The 15,043-nt window shown below is 55.9% G+C and overlaps 1 protein-coding gene across 1 annotated transcript; it reads right to left on the reverse strand.

Annotated features, from left to right (window-relative positions):
* Positions 1-4,462: 4,462 nt before the first annotated feature.
* Positions 4,463-14,628, reverse strand: ASB10 (ankyrin repeat and SOCS box containing 10). Its single transcript, XM_039230779.1, has 7 exons — positions 14,342-14,628; positions 13,929-14,211; positions 12,865-13,132; positions 8,955-9,474; positions 5,347-5,460; positions 4,881-5,066; positions 4,463-4,737 (listed from the first exon to the last, which is right to left on the reverse strand). The coding sequence occupies exons 1-6, from the start codon at positions 14,342-14,344 to the stop codon at positions 4,881-4,883; spliced, it is 1,374 nt and encodes a 457-aa protein (XP_039086710.1). The 5' UTR covers positions 14,345-14,628; the 3' UTR covers positions 4,463-4,737.
* Between the last annotated feature and the right edge of the window lie 415 nt (positions 14,629-15,043).

The following is a 15,043-nucleotide window of genomic DNA, read 5'->3' on the forward strand; positions in this document are numbered from 1 at the left end:
GGATACACAATAGAGGCTCATTGACTTGGTAAATTATTGAGGGAACTTTGGGTTACAATCACTGAAATTAAAGCTGAACAAGCAGTAACAACACCATCAAATAAAGCATGAAGGAAGAGACATTTTTAAAAGGAATTGCACTCAATTTTTTTACATAGGTAATAAAATTACATAGTACAAAATTCCAAAAGCTCAGAAGTGTATATATTGAAACATCTCCTTCCAACCAGTACCCCCCCCCCAAAAAAAAGGCCACTTTAATAAACCTGTCACTGTCTCGTGGGACAGAATGGATCATGCACTGTCAAGGACTCAAGGTTAAAGACCCTCTGATCTTGAAGATGTAAGTCACTCAGCTCAAGCCAAGAGGTTACTGCCCAGAATTATACTTAGTAAAGTGAAATTCTCAGCTCAAACTGGCACAGAGAGTACAGGCTTAACGCTTGTTGCCAACAAATCCCAGTTGGCCACCAACTCTGAAATGAGGCAAGTGAAACCCCAGGGACTTTGTATTGCCCTGGTGCGCTTTGTGTTTGTTGGACATTGTATTTTGTAATCTGCTTATATCCTCCGCCTGTTCCCTTGCCATGCTAAGCTGGGGTCACGAAGTGGGTCTTCCGCATAGTCCTTGACATTCACTAGCTAAACGAGGATGAAAGCCACTTACACCGTGGCAACTGAAGCAGCTCATTCCTCTTCCCTGCCCTTTTGTAGATGGTGGAACTTAGGCCAAATGATAAATGGGGAAAAAACAAATTGGCTGGAGTAATAAGACCTGGAGCTAAGTTCCTGTTCTGACCCCTCACTGAGCCATGTAACCTTGGCCCTTCTGACCTAACTCCATCTGTGAGAGAAAGTGATTAATATCTACTCCACCTAGCCAAAAAGCCCGCGCAAGGATCAGACCTGAAGAAATGCCTTTCAAAATACCTTTCCTTCCTGTACTAAGTGGACAGCGGAGAGCAGAGGGGTCAGGAACGGAAGGCCCCCAGACCAGTGGGGCGATCCTTTACTTTGTGATCAGTACCAGGGAAGAAGCCATCACTATGTGAATAGAGCTGGCTCCTTTCTTTAACCAAAGGAAAACTCTGTGCTTCTCTTACTGAATCCCTGAACAGGCCCATTGCGGGCAAGCACTTTTCTGTCTAACACAGTATTCTGCTGCTTTAAGTGTCCACATGCTCTAACTTGTTCCACTCTGACTGTATTTCACCTGTTGGGTAAAGGCTCCCACAGAAGAATTTTATTTCGAACCTACCCTGTCTGCTCGTGCCTATATCGGACCATCTGCCCACCACCCCCGCTTCATGGTCTGTAAGCCAGCACGTAGGGTGCTAAGAACGAAGTATTCTAAAGTCAAAGCCAACGTATCTGTACCTCCAACCTCGCTTATTGGCAGGAGAGCCCACTCGCGACGGGCAGCGTCGGGTCCTGCCCGCGGGTGCCCTCTGGTGGCAGCAGCGCGCAACTGCGTCACCGCGAGAGAAGTGCGGGGTGCTGCAGCGCCCCCTGGCGTTGGTCTGGGAGCCGAGCGAGGGCAAAGGAACCCAACCAGGTGAGCCTTCCTAGGGGGCGAGGGCGCCGGGCGCTGCTGCTGCTGCTGCTGCTGCCAGGAATTTCACTGCGAGGGCACTGGTTGGGCGGGGGAGGGAGATGGTACCCAAGAATCTTAAAGTCCAGTACGCACGCGTGTAGGTTCATGTATATTGTTTTGTGTCCAGCTACTTAAACCCTGGGTGTTGTATAAAATGTGTGCCGTTTGTTGTGTGCGCACAAGTTACACGTGGGTAGCTTCGTGGTGGGGAGGTCCGCGCCTCCAGTGCAGGGCGGAGTCCTCACGGAGGCGTGAAATTGGTTTGGAGCAAACACATTACGGAAAGCAATTACCGGGGAGAGGTTCTGAGCCCGCGGGACCCGCAGCCAGGAGGCTGGGGAGGAAGCTCCCCGGCTTGCAAGAGTGTCCGTGGACGTCTGGCCCCAGCAAGGACCTTCCTAGCACTGCCTGCTGGTGGGAGAACGCGTGAGGTCGGGCAGCAGCCCCTCACGTTGCCCACTCCGCATCATCTTCCATCCCTCACCCCTGCCCTCCTTAAAAAGGCATCCTGCAGAGGATCCGAGACCCTCAGATGTGGCCAGAAATCCTTGTCCCTTCTTACCACTTCCCCGTCAAGTCCTCTCACGTCCCTGGCCCTGCTGCTCACCTTCCTCGAGCCCTCAGCTCTTGCTCCCACCTGTCTTTGTATTGGCTTCACTGCCCCTTGTATTTGAACTAGCTATTCACACACTTGCTTTCCAGACTAGATGGAAAAGCCTACTGAGGGCAGGGAGCGGTCTCCTCCACAGCTGTACCACTAGAGCCTGAAACCTGGGGCTCCGGAAGCGCGAAGTGAATGACGCGGATGGGATTAAATGAAGTTTCCATCAAAAATGCATAAACAGCGCTCTCAGGAAGGCCATCATGCCCTTGGGAGTCGGGACTCTCACAGGGCACTGAACACCTTTCACAGGCCAGCAATCCTCTTTATAGCCCCAGACCTGACCCTGTCCCTGAACCCCAGACATGAAGATCCAAAGGGCCTTGTAACAGAGCCTCTCTGAGAGGTGTAGTGGGCCGCTCCCACTTGTATCTCCCAGAGGGACCACCTGCTTCCTCCACCCCTTGCCCCCTTCTCACCCTCCCCACCTTAGACACGATGAGCACCACCCTCCACCCAGTTGTTCAGCCCCAACACTGACAGGCATCCTGGGTTCTGCTTTCCTTCACCCCCTCCCTCCAATCCAGTCCATCAGCATGTCTCCTTGGAGTCTTCCCAGAAGGGTCCCAAGTGTCGCCTAACAGCTTCCCCAGCTCTGGGGACACTCTGGACCTCAGCAGTGGCCTCCTGATGCTCTTTGATCCTCCCCCGCCTCTCCCCAGAGCCATTCAGCAGCCAGAGGGAGCTTTTCAAACCTAAATCGGTTCATGTCACCCCCCGACCCCCAATCTCCCAGCTCTTCTCCACTCCTTTCCCATGGCTGGCTCCTCCTCGTCATGCAGGCCTCACGTTAAATGTCACCCAGTCTCCAACAGCCTCCAAGCACCCTGACACTGTCCCTGCTCCTCACTAGAAAGTTCCTGCCAACCGAGACAAAGAGCCAGGCCTCCGTGCGCGCGGCACCTGGACCATGAGGGCCCTGAACCGTTGTTCGACATACGAACGGGCACCGGGGCAGCCGCCCCAGCACCCCTCTGCCCCGTCCCCCCGCGTCTCCGGGAGAGGCCGCACCCGGTGAGCAGACCTCGCACACGTCCAAGCCTCGCCGGAATCGCTTCCCGACCCCGGCCTCCCGCGTCACGCGTGCGACTTCCGCCGCGGCGGTGGGGCCCGGCCTCAGGCGGCCCGGCCGCGGCCCCTCCAGTCAGGCGGTCCCGTCCTCCCGTCGCATCCCGCTTCTGGAAGCCCAAACTGCCTTCCCGGTGGGAACCCGGGCCCACTCACCTCGGCGCCGACCCTCGGAGGCTTCGCTCTCGGCTTCTCCCTCGACGCCCGCTCCGGCCTCGCGCTCTCCCGCCCTGCCCCCACCGCCTGCGTCTGCCAGGCTCCTCCCCGCAGCCTCGTTCCCGCGGTTGGCGGGAAAAATCGTGATCGCCGGCGCCTGCGCACTCTGGGGCCCTGGAAAACCTGTCCGGCGACCCTTGACGTCACGGGTCACGGTGTATTTGATTGGCTGCTCTGCATCACTGGGCAACTCTATCTTCCTACCTGCGCTTGGGGACTACCTGTGATTTCTTAAAATCTTGGTCCTGCAGAGGACCCCAAGGGGGTCTCTCCTCTCTTGTTGTACAGATGCCGCAACTTGAGCCCAGAGAGGGGAGGAGACTTAAGATCCACACCTTCATGGCAGAGCTGAGACTAGAACCCGGGGCAGGTAACACTCGGCTCAGCTCCTGCTGCCACAAAGCTAACGCGAAGAAAGGAGCAGATGAAGAGGGACGGGCGCCGGGTGTGCGTCCCGTGCTCCTTGACGTACAGGACAGGCTTTTTTCCAAACCTGAACCTTTCGCTCTCACCTGAACCACGGTTACCCCCTTTGATGGCACACCTGCACCCACCTCACTGGCCTTCCTGCTCTCCGCTTCCCATCCTTAGCCTTTACCACTCTCCCCACCCTCTGCACTACCTCATTTCTGCAGCAGCTCTTCCCTACCCAAGGTTGTTTGCCCACCCACCCGCTGACACTGTCTCACTTGGTGGCCCTTGTACCACCTCCTGAGCCCGAGGGGCGAGTCTGCCTGGGATCGCTCAGCAGCTGGCAGATTCGGAAGGGGGACGATGACACAGCTGGCACCATGGGGCAGATCCAGGGGCGCCCCACAAGCCTGCGCGTCCTGAGTCCCCTGAGTGACCAGCTCAGAGGAAGGCCTGCTGGAGACAGCACCCAACAGCACAGGCCTGCAGACTTTTAATGCTCCTACAGGGTTTGGATGGGCTGGAGGGGTGCCTCAGGAGATCACCAAGACGAGTCTATCACCTGCCATGAGTCCAGGCTCTCTCTCCATCAGACGACCCCTGGCTGCATGGTCTGTCTGCCTCTCTCCCTGGTGGGAATGACAGCACGCACATCTCCTGCTGAAACGGCCACCTCGGCCTGAATCAGCTCAACTCGGCCCCAGGCTCGGGGTGCTGTGAGAAGCAGACCAGAGCCCCCTGGGGCCTGGGGCATCTGCTTTCAGGTCTCTCAAAAGGCAGCAGACACCTGGAAGGAGAGGTGTGGATTCAGAGAGGTCACACGGTCCAGGGGGCTGGCTGGTTCTGGCCGAGGTCCTGCCCCCAACTCCTCTCTTGCCTCCTACCCACCCTTCTAAGTGGCTGGGACTCCCCACGGAACCCGGGACTCACCTAGTAAAGCACGTCCTCGAAATCCAGCTGCAGGTAGCGGAGCAGGCGGGGTGGCAGGGGGAGGCGGGGGAGGGCGTGGGGCAGGCAGGCTGCCAGGTGAGCACGGAGCGCACAGCGGCTCAGATGCTGCAGTGATCTGGGCTGTTTCACCAAGGCGAAAAGGGACGAATAGAAACGGTGGTGCTTCTGGGGACAGAATGAGGGGCTCAGCGAGGCAGCCTTGGACAAATGGCACACATTCCTCCTAAAGCGGGGAGGCTGGTGGCCAACAGGTGTCTACGGGAGCCTATAAGATGTAGCATTTGGGTGTTAGCTCTGTGAGTTTCCTTCTTCTGGGACATGAGAAGGTCTGTGGGTGGATCCTAAGGGGCAGAGTGGGGGAGCCGACAGAGCTTCCCCGTAGGAGGTGGGAGTCTCTGGGGGCCGGGCTGAGTGACTGTGTATGTTCAAGGTCCTGGGATCTGACCTCCAGAGTTTCGGGAGGCACCAGGGCCATGGCCTCCTCGGAAAGCTGCACGACACTGTAGGTGTTCATCAGGACCTCGATGGTCCTTGGAGACGTGCACCAGCGCTCCAGCACCTGGAGGAGGCAGAGACACATCAGTGCTCCTGGGGTCACCATGCACTGCCGGCTCCCCAGCCAGGCCACACAGGGTGACCAGACAGCGAAAGAAGGGCTGCTGTAGGTTGAGTTGTGTCTCCCCACCCCACCCCCAAATATATTGAAGTCCTAATCCTCTATTAGAAGTCCCCTATTTAGAAATAGGATCTTTGCAGTTGTGATCAAGTTAAAGTCATTAGGGAATTGAGAGAGAAGGGAAGAGGCCAGGAGAGGCTTGATCAAGGAGTGATAGTGGAATCCAGTTGGATCCAGATTCATTCTTTCATTTCCTCGTTTAGTAGGTATTTACCGAGGGCCACTATGGGCTGAGCACTGGGGCCCCAGCAATCAGGACGATGGACAGGTCCTTGTCAGCTGGGAACTTGAATTTCGGTGGGAATAAACAATAACCACATAAATAACCGCTTACACATAAGCCACCACAATGAAAAATAAGTAGGCGTGGCGACTGAGCGTGGTTGGGGGGGGTGGTCAAGAAAAGCCTCTCCAGGAGGTGACCTGCTGCAGGGAAGGGTGAAGGTTGTGGGAGAGCAATCCATGCCAAAGACTGTGCACACAGAAAGAAAGACAGCCGCACTTGGCCTGAACACACACACACACACACACACACACACACACACACACACACACACCATCACTCCCCGGAGTGTGCATGGACTACCCGGAAGCACATTTGTATTTCATCCACTCCATCTCTTTTTGCTGTATCTCAAGCTATAGGCAGTGGCCACAGACCCTTTGAAGAATCTGAGACCAGCTAAGTGCTCTCTCTCTGGTGGCATTCCTGTGCATAATACCCCTCTCCCCCATACACACCTGCATGTAACATTGGGGGCTTTAAACACCCCCCTCCAAGGAGACCCTTCTGCCTGGCAGGCTGGGAGCACTACCTGTGCTGGGTGCCGCTGGGTAGCGGGGCCCCCAAGAAAGCATCGCACACACCGCGAGCCCTCTGCTTCCTGCCCTGCATCTTGGCAGTGCTCACTGGAGGTGCCCCATCCCATCAGCTCAGAGCAGGTCTGTGACTTACTCCTCCTTAGCTCTCGGAAAGAACGGGCTGGTCACATCTGACCCTTCTGCTCTTACCTGCTACTCCCGTCTGCTGTTCAGGCTGGGCCTCCCAGCCCACGCTGATTTCTGCCTCTGTGCGCTGCCCGGAATGCCTGTGCCTTCCTCCTCCACCTCCAAGCCCTTCCCACTCCAAGTCCCATCCCTTCCAGGAAGCCTCCTGTGGCTGTTCCACCTGCATCCCTCTCCCTATATTGGGATAATGCCCAGCAGCTTCCCCAGAACTTTCTCACACATTATTTAACTTAGAACAGTATGAGCTAACAGGTGTTGAGCACTACCTCTAGGTTAGGCCCTGTCTAACGGGCATTATTTTTTTTTAAGTTTATTTATTTTGAGAGAGAGCGAGCAGGGGAGGAGCAGAGAGACAAAGAGGGATCGAGAGAATCCCAAGCAGGCTCCACGCTACCAACTTAAAGCCCAACTTATTGGGGCTCGAACTCACGAACCGTGAGATTATGACCTGAGCTGAAATCAAGCGTCAGGCACTTAGCCAGCTGATCCACCTGGTGCCCCGACTGTCTAAAGGGCTTCATACGGATGAACTCAGGTCTCGTACTGAGCCTAGGAAGCAGGCACACTCTTCTGTCCTTGTTTTACAGATGAGGAAACTGAGGCCCAGAGAGATTAAGCAACTTGTGAGGGTCACACAGGTAGCGCGCCAGGCTCCAGAGCCAGCCCTCTTAGTCGCCACCTACTTCGGAGTTTGTTGGGAGAATTGCTGGAGGAATCCATGCAGCAGGCAACACCCTTTAGAAAGTGTCTGGTGGTGGTTTGGGCTGTACTTGCTCCTGTTACCCACGAGGCTCTTATACCTACAGCTTTTTATTACTATTGTGTAGACACTGTATTACAGGCAAGGAACATGCGCTCAGAGAGTTCCAGTGACTTGCCTACGGTCACAGGAACAAGCATCAATGCCAAGCTTCCTGAGCACTCAGTGGCTCCTGGAGAGCTGGCTGGGGCTGGCCGTGACCACAGATGACTCCTCCCAGGGAAGCAGGGACCTCAGGCAAGCGTGGGGCCACTGAAGATCATAGGAGACGGAGGCAGACTCCTGCCGGAACTTTTTAATCGTCTGGGACGAGGCACCCAGAATGGGGAGGAATGGGGCACTTGGTTGTGCCCGCCCCCTTGGGTCCCTAAGGCAGGGCAGGGCAGGGCTAGAGATGAGGGCAGTGGGGTCCCAGGAAATCTGTTCACTGCTCTGCCTCCTCCTTCCAACCCCTCCCCGAAGGGAAAATCATTAGCTATCAGAGCCACCGTCAGATTACAGGGAATTGCTCGTCTCCTAATTATCTGGTGTTAATAGGAGATTAATTAGTGTTAATTGTTGATTTTCTTGTATTTTCCCAAAGGGGAGACCAATCTGCCGAACTCTCGGGCTGTTTAATTATTTGGTCTTGCTTAGGAATCTAGACAGATGCTTCTAGGTTTGTGAGTGAAGGAGAAAGGCTGGAATAGCAGAGGAATGTCCAGGACCAGGCAGGGCTGGAGAGTTCAAGCCCAGAGATGGGACAGGGGGACCTGCTCACAGCCTGCTGCCCTGTATCCATTCTGACCCCGGCTCTTCAGAGAGCGGGGGGTCAGGGAGGGGTCCCTGCCCAGCACCCTCTGTGACATTACATGGCCCCCTGCAGACACGACACAGCAGGGGACAGGGCCCCCTGCCGGGACGTCAGTAGCACAGATCTTCAAGTTGAACCCACCTTGGGAATATTTATGTTAATAAAATAAGATACAGACAGGAATTTGACAGCGAAAGCCTTTCTCTCTGGTGCCGGGATAGCAGCGGCTGGTCCGGGTGATGCATGTACTGCTAAGCTCTCAAAAACAGGGACCATGTCTGCCTGCCAAAGGGCAGGAGACTTTGACCCTCATGACCCAGGCTCATCGCTCTGCCCCGGGGGGAGCCTCTCCTGTGCACAGAGTGCCTCACTGAACGGATCCCACTGCCAGACAGAGCTCCCTGCAGAATTCTTTCACTGGCTCCCTCCCCTGATGAAGAAAGGACTCCCTGACGCCCATGTCAGTCTTGGCTCCTGTCTTTTCAGATGCGTGACAATCTGGCCCCCTGCCCTCAGTCCACCTTCATCACACATGTGTGCATGCACACATGCATGCATACACACTTATGCACACGCACGTGTATACGCATGTGTGAACACATGCGTACATGCATGCGTGCACACACACACACACACCCCTCCTGGTGGTCTGCGTCCTTGCCTTTGCCCCCTACTGGGCTCTGCTTGCTTGATGAATGAAAGATGATGAACTGTGCTCAGACGTCTCAGGCTGCATCTAGAGCGAGCGGGAGCACAGGTCCGAGTCTCCCCATCTCCTCCCCATCACGCCCCTCCCCTGGGGCCCCAGGTCCATACCTTGGGGAGGGCCCCAGGCCAGACGCGGACGGCACCGTGGTTGAGTAGAGCCTGCACTGTGTGCTCTGGGCTCTGAGCCAAGGCCGCAGCTGGGCCCTGCAGAGCGCAGTGCAGGGGCGTGTGTCCCCCGTAGTCCATGGCGTTGGCACTGGCGCCGCAGGACAGGAGCAGCTCCACGACGGCCGAGTGGCCGCGGCGACAGGCCAGGTGCAGGGGCCGGCGCGTGTCCTGGTCAGCAGCATCGGCCTCGGCTCCGGCTGAGAGCAGCAGGTGGCACAGCCGGCGGCAGCGGGCGGTGGTGGCCTCGGCATCGGTGGGGGATGTGCAGCGGATGTCACAGACGGCCAGCAGCGGGGTCCGGCCTTCGGCGTTCCGGGCGTTCGGGCAGGCCCCCCGTCTCAGGAGTAGTGCCGCCAGTTCCACGTGGCCCAGCCGGGCGGCCACGTGCAAAGGGGTCTCCTCCTCCTCCTCAGACCGACCATCCACTTTCGCCCCAAACCTCAGGAGCAGTTCCGCACACCTGTGAGGGCGAGACGGCGGTGGGGGGGGAAATGGGGCCCTACGCCCTCCCAGTCCGAGCAAAGCAAGGCTGGGGGGAGTCTTGGGTGGCTCCTGGCTCTGCCTGCTCCCCACCTTCCATCCTGTCGGTCACGGTCCCTAGACACCCGAGCAGCGCTCTGCACGGTCCACAGTGCCTGCTCTTCAAGCCCACACTCTCTGCAGGAGGACTGACGGCCACGTGTGGCCACCATGCAGTGAGAACAGGTGCCCCTCCTGAGGGCTTTACACGAACTGCCTTGTTCCCCGCCCCCCCTTCAGAGGAGGACACGGAGGCCCTGCGGCTGTGAGGACTTGGCCCACTCTCACAGCCAGGAAGGGGAGGAGCTGGCAGCGGGCCAGGGGACAGCGGGGTAGTCAGGGCCGGGCGTGCTGGGGCTGGCGGAGGAAGTGGGGAGTGGGACCTGGCGGTGGGTGCAGATGGAGTTGGGGGCGCGGGAGAAACAAGGAAACTAAACTCGGCCAGCCAGGTTTGCTCCCAGGAGGCCCTCACGGGAGGCTGTGCAGAATGCGAGAATGTGCCTGTAAGAATGGGTGCGGTGAAACTGAAGCCTAGGGGGACTTCACCTCTTGGAGCTCTAGTTTCCTCATCTGTAGAATGAGGACAACTGCGAGTATCCAGACCTCATGAACTGGTGAGCAGCGTAAGAGACAAGGCCGGGGAAGGTCATGACAGTCGCACTGGGCAGGGAGAGTGGGTGGTGATGCATCTTGGGGGCTCATTCTGTTATCCCGCCCACATTTCTATGTGTTTAAACTTCTCCATGATAATTTAGAAAAATACGTCTGTTTACTCGGGAGAGGAGAGAATGATGATCACTGGCTGTGATCTCCGAGAGGCTGGACTAGAACACGCCCAGAAGTAAAAACTGTGGGACTGTATAGAGCTGTGTTACCCAGCCACACACAGCTATTGAGGGCCCATGTTAGACGCCTCCTAACCGAGACGTGCTGTTGAGTGTAAACCACACACCCAGTTGGAAGACTTGGTACAAAAAAGAGAATGTAAAAATATCTCATTAGTTGTTGTTTTTTTTTAAATATCGATTACATGTTCAAGTGACAATATTTTGGAGACACGTGTTGAATAAAATATATTATTAAGATTAATTTTGCCAGTTTCACAGATATTTGTATGCCCACACTCACAGCAGCATTATTCGCAACAGCCAAAATGTGAAAACAATCTCATCCTTCAGTCAGCGGTAAATGAATGGATAAAATGTAGCTATCTACGGGCTACGGGCAGCCTGGGTGGCTCAGTGGGGTAAACATCATCAGACTCTTGATTTCGACTCAGGTCATGATCTCACAGTCATTGGATTGACCCCCATGTTGGGCTCCACGCTGAGTGTGGGAGTTCTCTCTCTTGGGGTTCTCTCTCTCTCTCCCTCTCTCTCTGCGTTTCTCTCTCATAAAAAATAAACAAACAAACAAATAAATAAAAATTTAAAATGTAGTATCTACATACAATGGAATCTTATGCAGCTGTGAAAAGGAAGGAAATGGTGACACTTGCTATAACACGGATGAGCCCTGAGGGCACCAAGCTGAGTGAAATAAGCCATCCATCCAGGGACAAATCCTGTGTGATTCCACTCATCTAATTTACTGAAGAGTGGTCAAATCCTAGAGGCTGGAAGAATGGCAGCTGTCACGGGCTGGAGGGAGAGAGGACTGGGAAGTTATTGTTCGGTGGGGACAGGATTTCAGTTTTACAAGACAAAAAATGTCCATGAGGTCAGTGGTTATGGTTGCACAACAGTGTAAATGTACTGAGTGGCACTGCATTGTGCACTTAGAAATGATTAGGATGGGGCGCCTGGGTGGCTCAGTTGGTTAAACCTCCAGCTTTGGCTCAGGTCATGATCTCACAGTTCATGGGTTTGAGCCCTGCATCGAGCTCTGTGCTGACAGCTCAGAGCCTGGGGCCTGCTTCAGATTCTGTGTCTCCCTCTCTCTCTGCCCCTCTCCTATTCACATTCTGTCTCTCTCTCGCTCACACACAAATAAACATTAAAAAATTTTAAAGAGAATAGAATGGTAAGTTTTATGTTTTATGTATTTTACCTCAATTTAAAAATTTAATTTCATCTATTTCTTTTGTCTTTAAGATTTTATTTTTAAGTAATCTCTACACCCAAGGTGGGGCTCAAACTCACAACTCTGAGATCAAGGGTCATACACTCTACTGACTGACCCAGTCAGGCATCCCATTATTTCTCATCTTTTTTTTTTTTTTTTTTAAGTTTACTTACTTATTTTGAGAGAGAGAGAGGCAGAAAGAATCTCAAGCAGGCTCCGCACTGTCAGTGCAGAGCCTGACACGGGGCTCGACCTCACGAACTGCGAGATCATGATCTGAGTCGAAATCGAGTCAGGCTCTTTACCCACTGAGCCACCCAGGTGCCCCATTTTCCATCTTTCTGATAAACCTACTAGAAACTTTAAAATCACATATGTGGCTCATGTTATATTTCTATTGGAACACACTGGTATAGAATATATCTTCAACCATAATTAGTCAGTGGGGTCTGCTGAAGGATAAGGTCAACAGGAGGGAAAAGAGATAAAAATCCGGCCCCATTCAGGAGCAAGATATGAAATGTGTCAGGTATGCAGTCAGTAGAGAGAAGGCCTCTACTGCATATACAAGTCAGTTCATGGATTTGCCACGGCTCCGTTTGCCAAGATTCGATGCCCATCAAAAAACTGAATGAGGACTCATTCCCCATTGCTTCCTACACACAGGGCATCATTATTTGGGTCACAGCAAAGGAATTTTCCCTACACTAAAGAATACATTGTCACATGGGTATGTCCATCAGTTTCTTTTGAGTTTTGTTAGTTGAGCTTGGTCCCTAGGCCCGTTTATCTGAGGGCACCTGCCAGTAGGGAAACACCAGACCTGCCCACAGGGATCAATGCATGCCCCCGACTGGGGGCTGCTATCCTTTACAGACTGCCTGGATCCCGCCTGGACGGTCAGCTCTCTGAGGCCAGGACCGTGCCTCAGTTACTGCTGGGCTTAGCACAGTGCCTGGGACATCGGATAATCTCAGAAAAATCAAAACTTCATAGTACAGCACCTGCCCGTGATGGATCTGGACAACCTCCCCAACATAGGCTCTGCAGCGGGGTCCCCGCCGCAGCCCTCCCATGCCCCTGGGGAAGCAGAGGCTGTCCCAGGGCCAGGCCATTGCCAAGTTCCAGGGTCAATGGCAGGGTCAACACCCTGACTCTCCACCTGAGCCCTGAGTCCGGCACCCCCCCCCCATGCGCTCCCTTATTCTCCCCGCGGTCCTTGCCTCCGCTGGGAGTGGAACGGGGGTCGGGGCGAGGAGTCACTCACTCAAGGGTGCCAGCCCCCTGGCAGAGGTGCAAGGGGAGTTTTCCATCCTGGTCGGGGATGTTGGGGTCGGCTCCTGCCACGAGCAGCACGTGGGCACAGGCAGCGTGGCCCGCAGCACAGGCCTCGTGCAGGGCGGTGCGGCCCCCCGGGGCGTGGTCAGGCCTGGCCCGCCGCCTCAGCAGCAGCCGCAGCACTTCTGTGTGGCCCCGGCTAGCTGCCACGTGCAGTGGCGTGGTCAGTTCCTCTTCGTACGTCAGAGACCAGAGTCCTAGGGAGAGAGGGACATGGGCCTCAGACCCCGGAGGGAGGGGAAGAGCCGCGGAGGAGTGGGGCAGAGGCTCGGAAGTGAGAGCCCAGAGCTCTGTCCTTAGCCTCCCCGCTCCCACTCAGACCCCCCCCCCCCTCGCCGACCCCAGCGCCCCTGGCCCGTACTCAGAGCCCGGATGTTGAAGCGGAAATCCCTCCATTGCTCTGGGTCGCCGGTATCAAAGATGGAATCCGGAGTCAGGCCAGCGCTGGAGTCTGCGAGGATGTGGGAGACAGAGCCCACGTCCCCGGCCAGCAGTGCCTGCCAGAAGGCCAGGGCAGGTCCTGAGGCCGTTCGGGTGACGATGGGTCCCGAGCCAGACTCCAGACGCTCTGCAGACCCTCTGTTGGGGTTCTCCACCAGCCTGGCACAGAGGGCATGCCTGTCACTGGGGGGTTCTCCCTGCCCCCTGCACTCTTCTGGGGACCAGCTCATGAGGACTGAGCATGGGCATGGGGGTCAGAGGCAGAGAGGGAGAGGGAGAGGAGGAGGGAAGCCCGGACAGATGGAGAGAGAGGGTCTCTGTGTCCCTGAGCTGAGCTTGACCCCAGCACGCAGTTCAGCAGAAGCTATTCTGGGCTCCGCATGACTTCACTCCTGGGCCAAGCCTTAGGCAAGCCTCTGGGAAAGGAAGAAGTAGCCAGGGGCTTCTCCTCTTCCTCATGCACTTGGTATCTCTGGGCCTGATGGGGTCAGCCCGGGCCCCGACCCCCCACCCTGGTCCTCAGCCCTCCCTCCACTCCCGGCAGCCCCTCACCCCTCTGGTGACTGCTCCAGCGAGGCTCGGCGGCCCGGCGCTCCAGCAGCAAGTCGGCTGTGCTGTGCGGGGGAAACAGCTCCTGCAACCTCGCCAGGTCTCCGGTGTACAGGGCATTCTGCAGGGCCATGTCACGGCACAATAGAGGCGACGACGGCCGGGTCGGCTCCCAGGCTGGGCCCGATCGGGACCCCCAGACCCGGCAGGCAGGGGCCAAAGGCAGGCCCGCCAGACGGTGTCCCCAGTGGGGAGGGGAGCTCCTTCTTCCAGGCATAGCCAGTTTCTGGGAGAGAGGGAGCCAAAGAAGCAGGACTCAGTCAGGACAATGCAGCTGGCTGATGGGAGGCCCCCCCCCCCCCAAGCCAGGCAGAGGCCTAGTGTGGGAGGGGCAGGGGAGCACACTCAGGCCATACCATAAATAGCCCCGGCTGTCCTAGCTGTCAGTCCCAGGGAAGGAGGCTTCAGGCTGGAGTGGGAATTAGGGAGGAGCTGGAGAACAGAGAGAGGATCAAGCCCTCCCAACCCCGAGGTTCATCCTGGAGTTGCCACTGTCAGGGTTGAAAGGGATCACCCAGATCATGCCATCCTGCCTGCAATTTCACGGGGAAAGGAAAATGGGGCCCACATGTGGGAAGTGCCTTGCCCGACAGCTTGTCGCAGATCTGGGACCAGAATGGGGGTGGGGGCTCTCAAGCTGCCATTTTCTTTTTTCTTTTTTTAATTTTTTTTTAATGTTTTATTTATTTCTAGGAAAGAGAGAGAGAGACAGCGTGAGCAGGGGAGGGTCAGAAAGAGAGGGAGTCACAGACTGAAACAGGCTCCAGGCTCTGAGCTGGCAGTCAGTACAGAGCCCGACGCGGGGCTCGAACCCACGAACCGCAAGATCATGACCTAAGCGAAAGTCGGACGCTTAACCGACTAAGCCACCCAGGCGCCCCTCAAGCTGCCATTTTCATACTCTGTCTCAGCAATTCGCCAAGCTGGCCTCCAGTGGTCTGGGCTCTGATCCCAGAGGGAAGGCATGTGGGTGCCAGGGACGCTCTCCCCAATGTCACCTCTCCCCAATTAGCCCTGTACTCTCCCCCTCTCAAACTAAGGAAAGGGTCCACAGTAGT

Source organism: Hyaena hyaena, unplaced genomic scaffold (assembly GCF_003009895.1).
Source record: "Hyaena hyaena isolate Hyena2069 unplaced genomic scaffold, ASM300989v1 scaffold_50, whole genome shotgun sequence".
NCBI classification, from domain to species: Eukaryota; Metazoa; Chordata; class Mammalia; order Carnivora; family Hyaenidae; genus Hyaena; species Hyaena hyaena.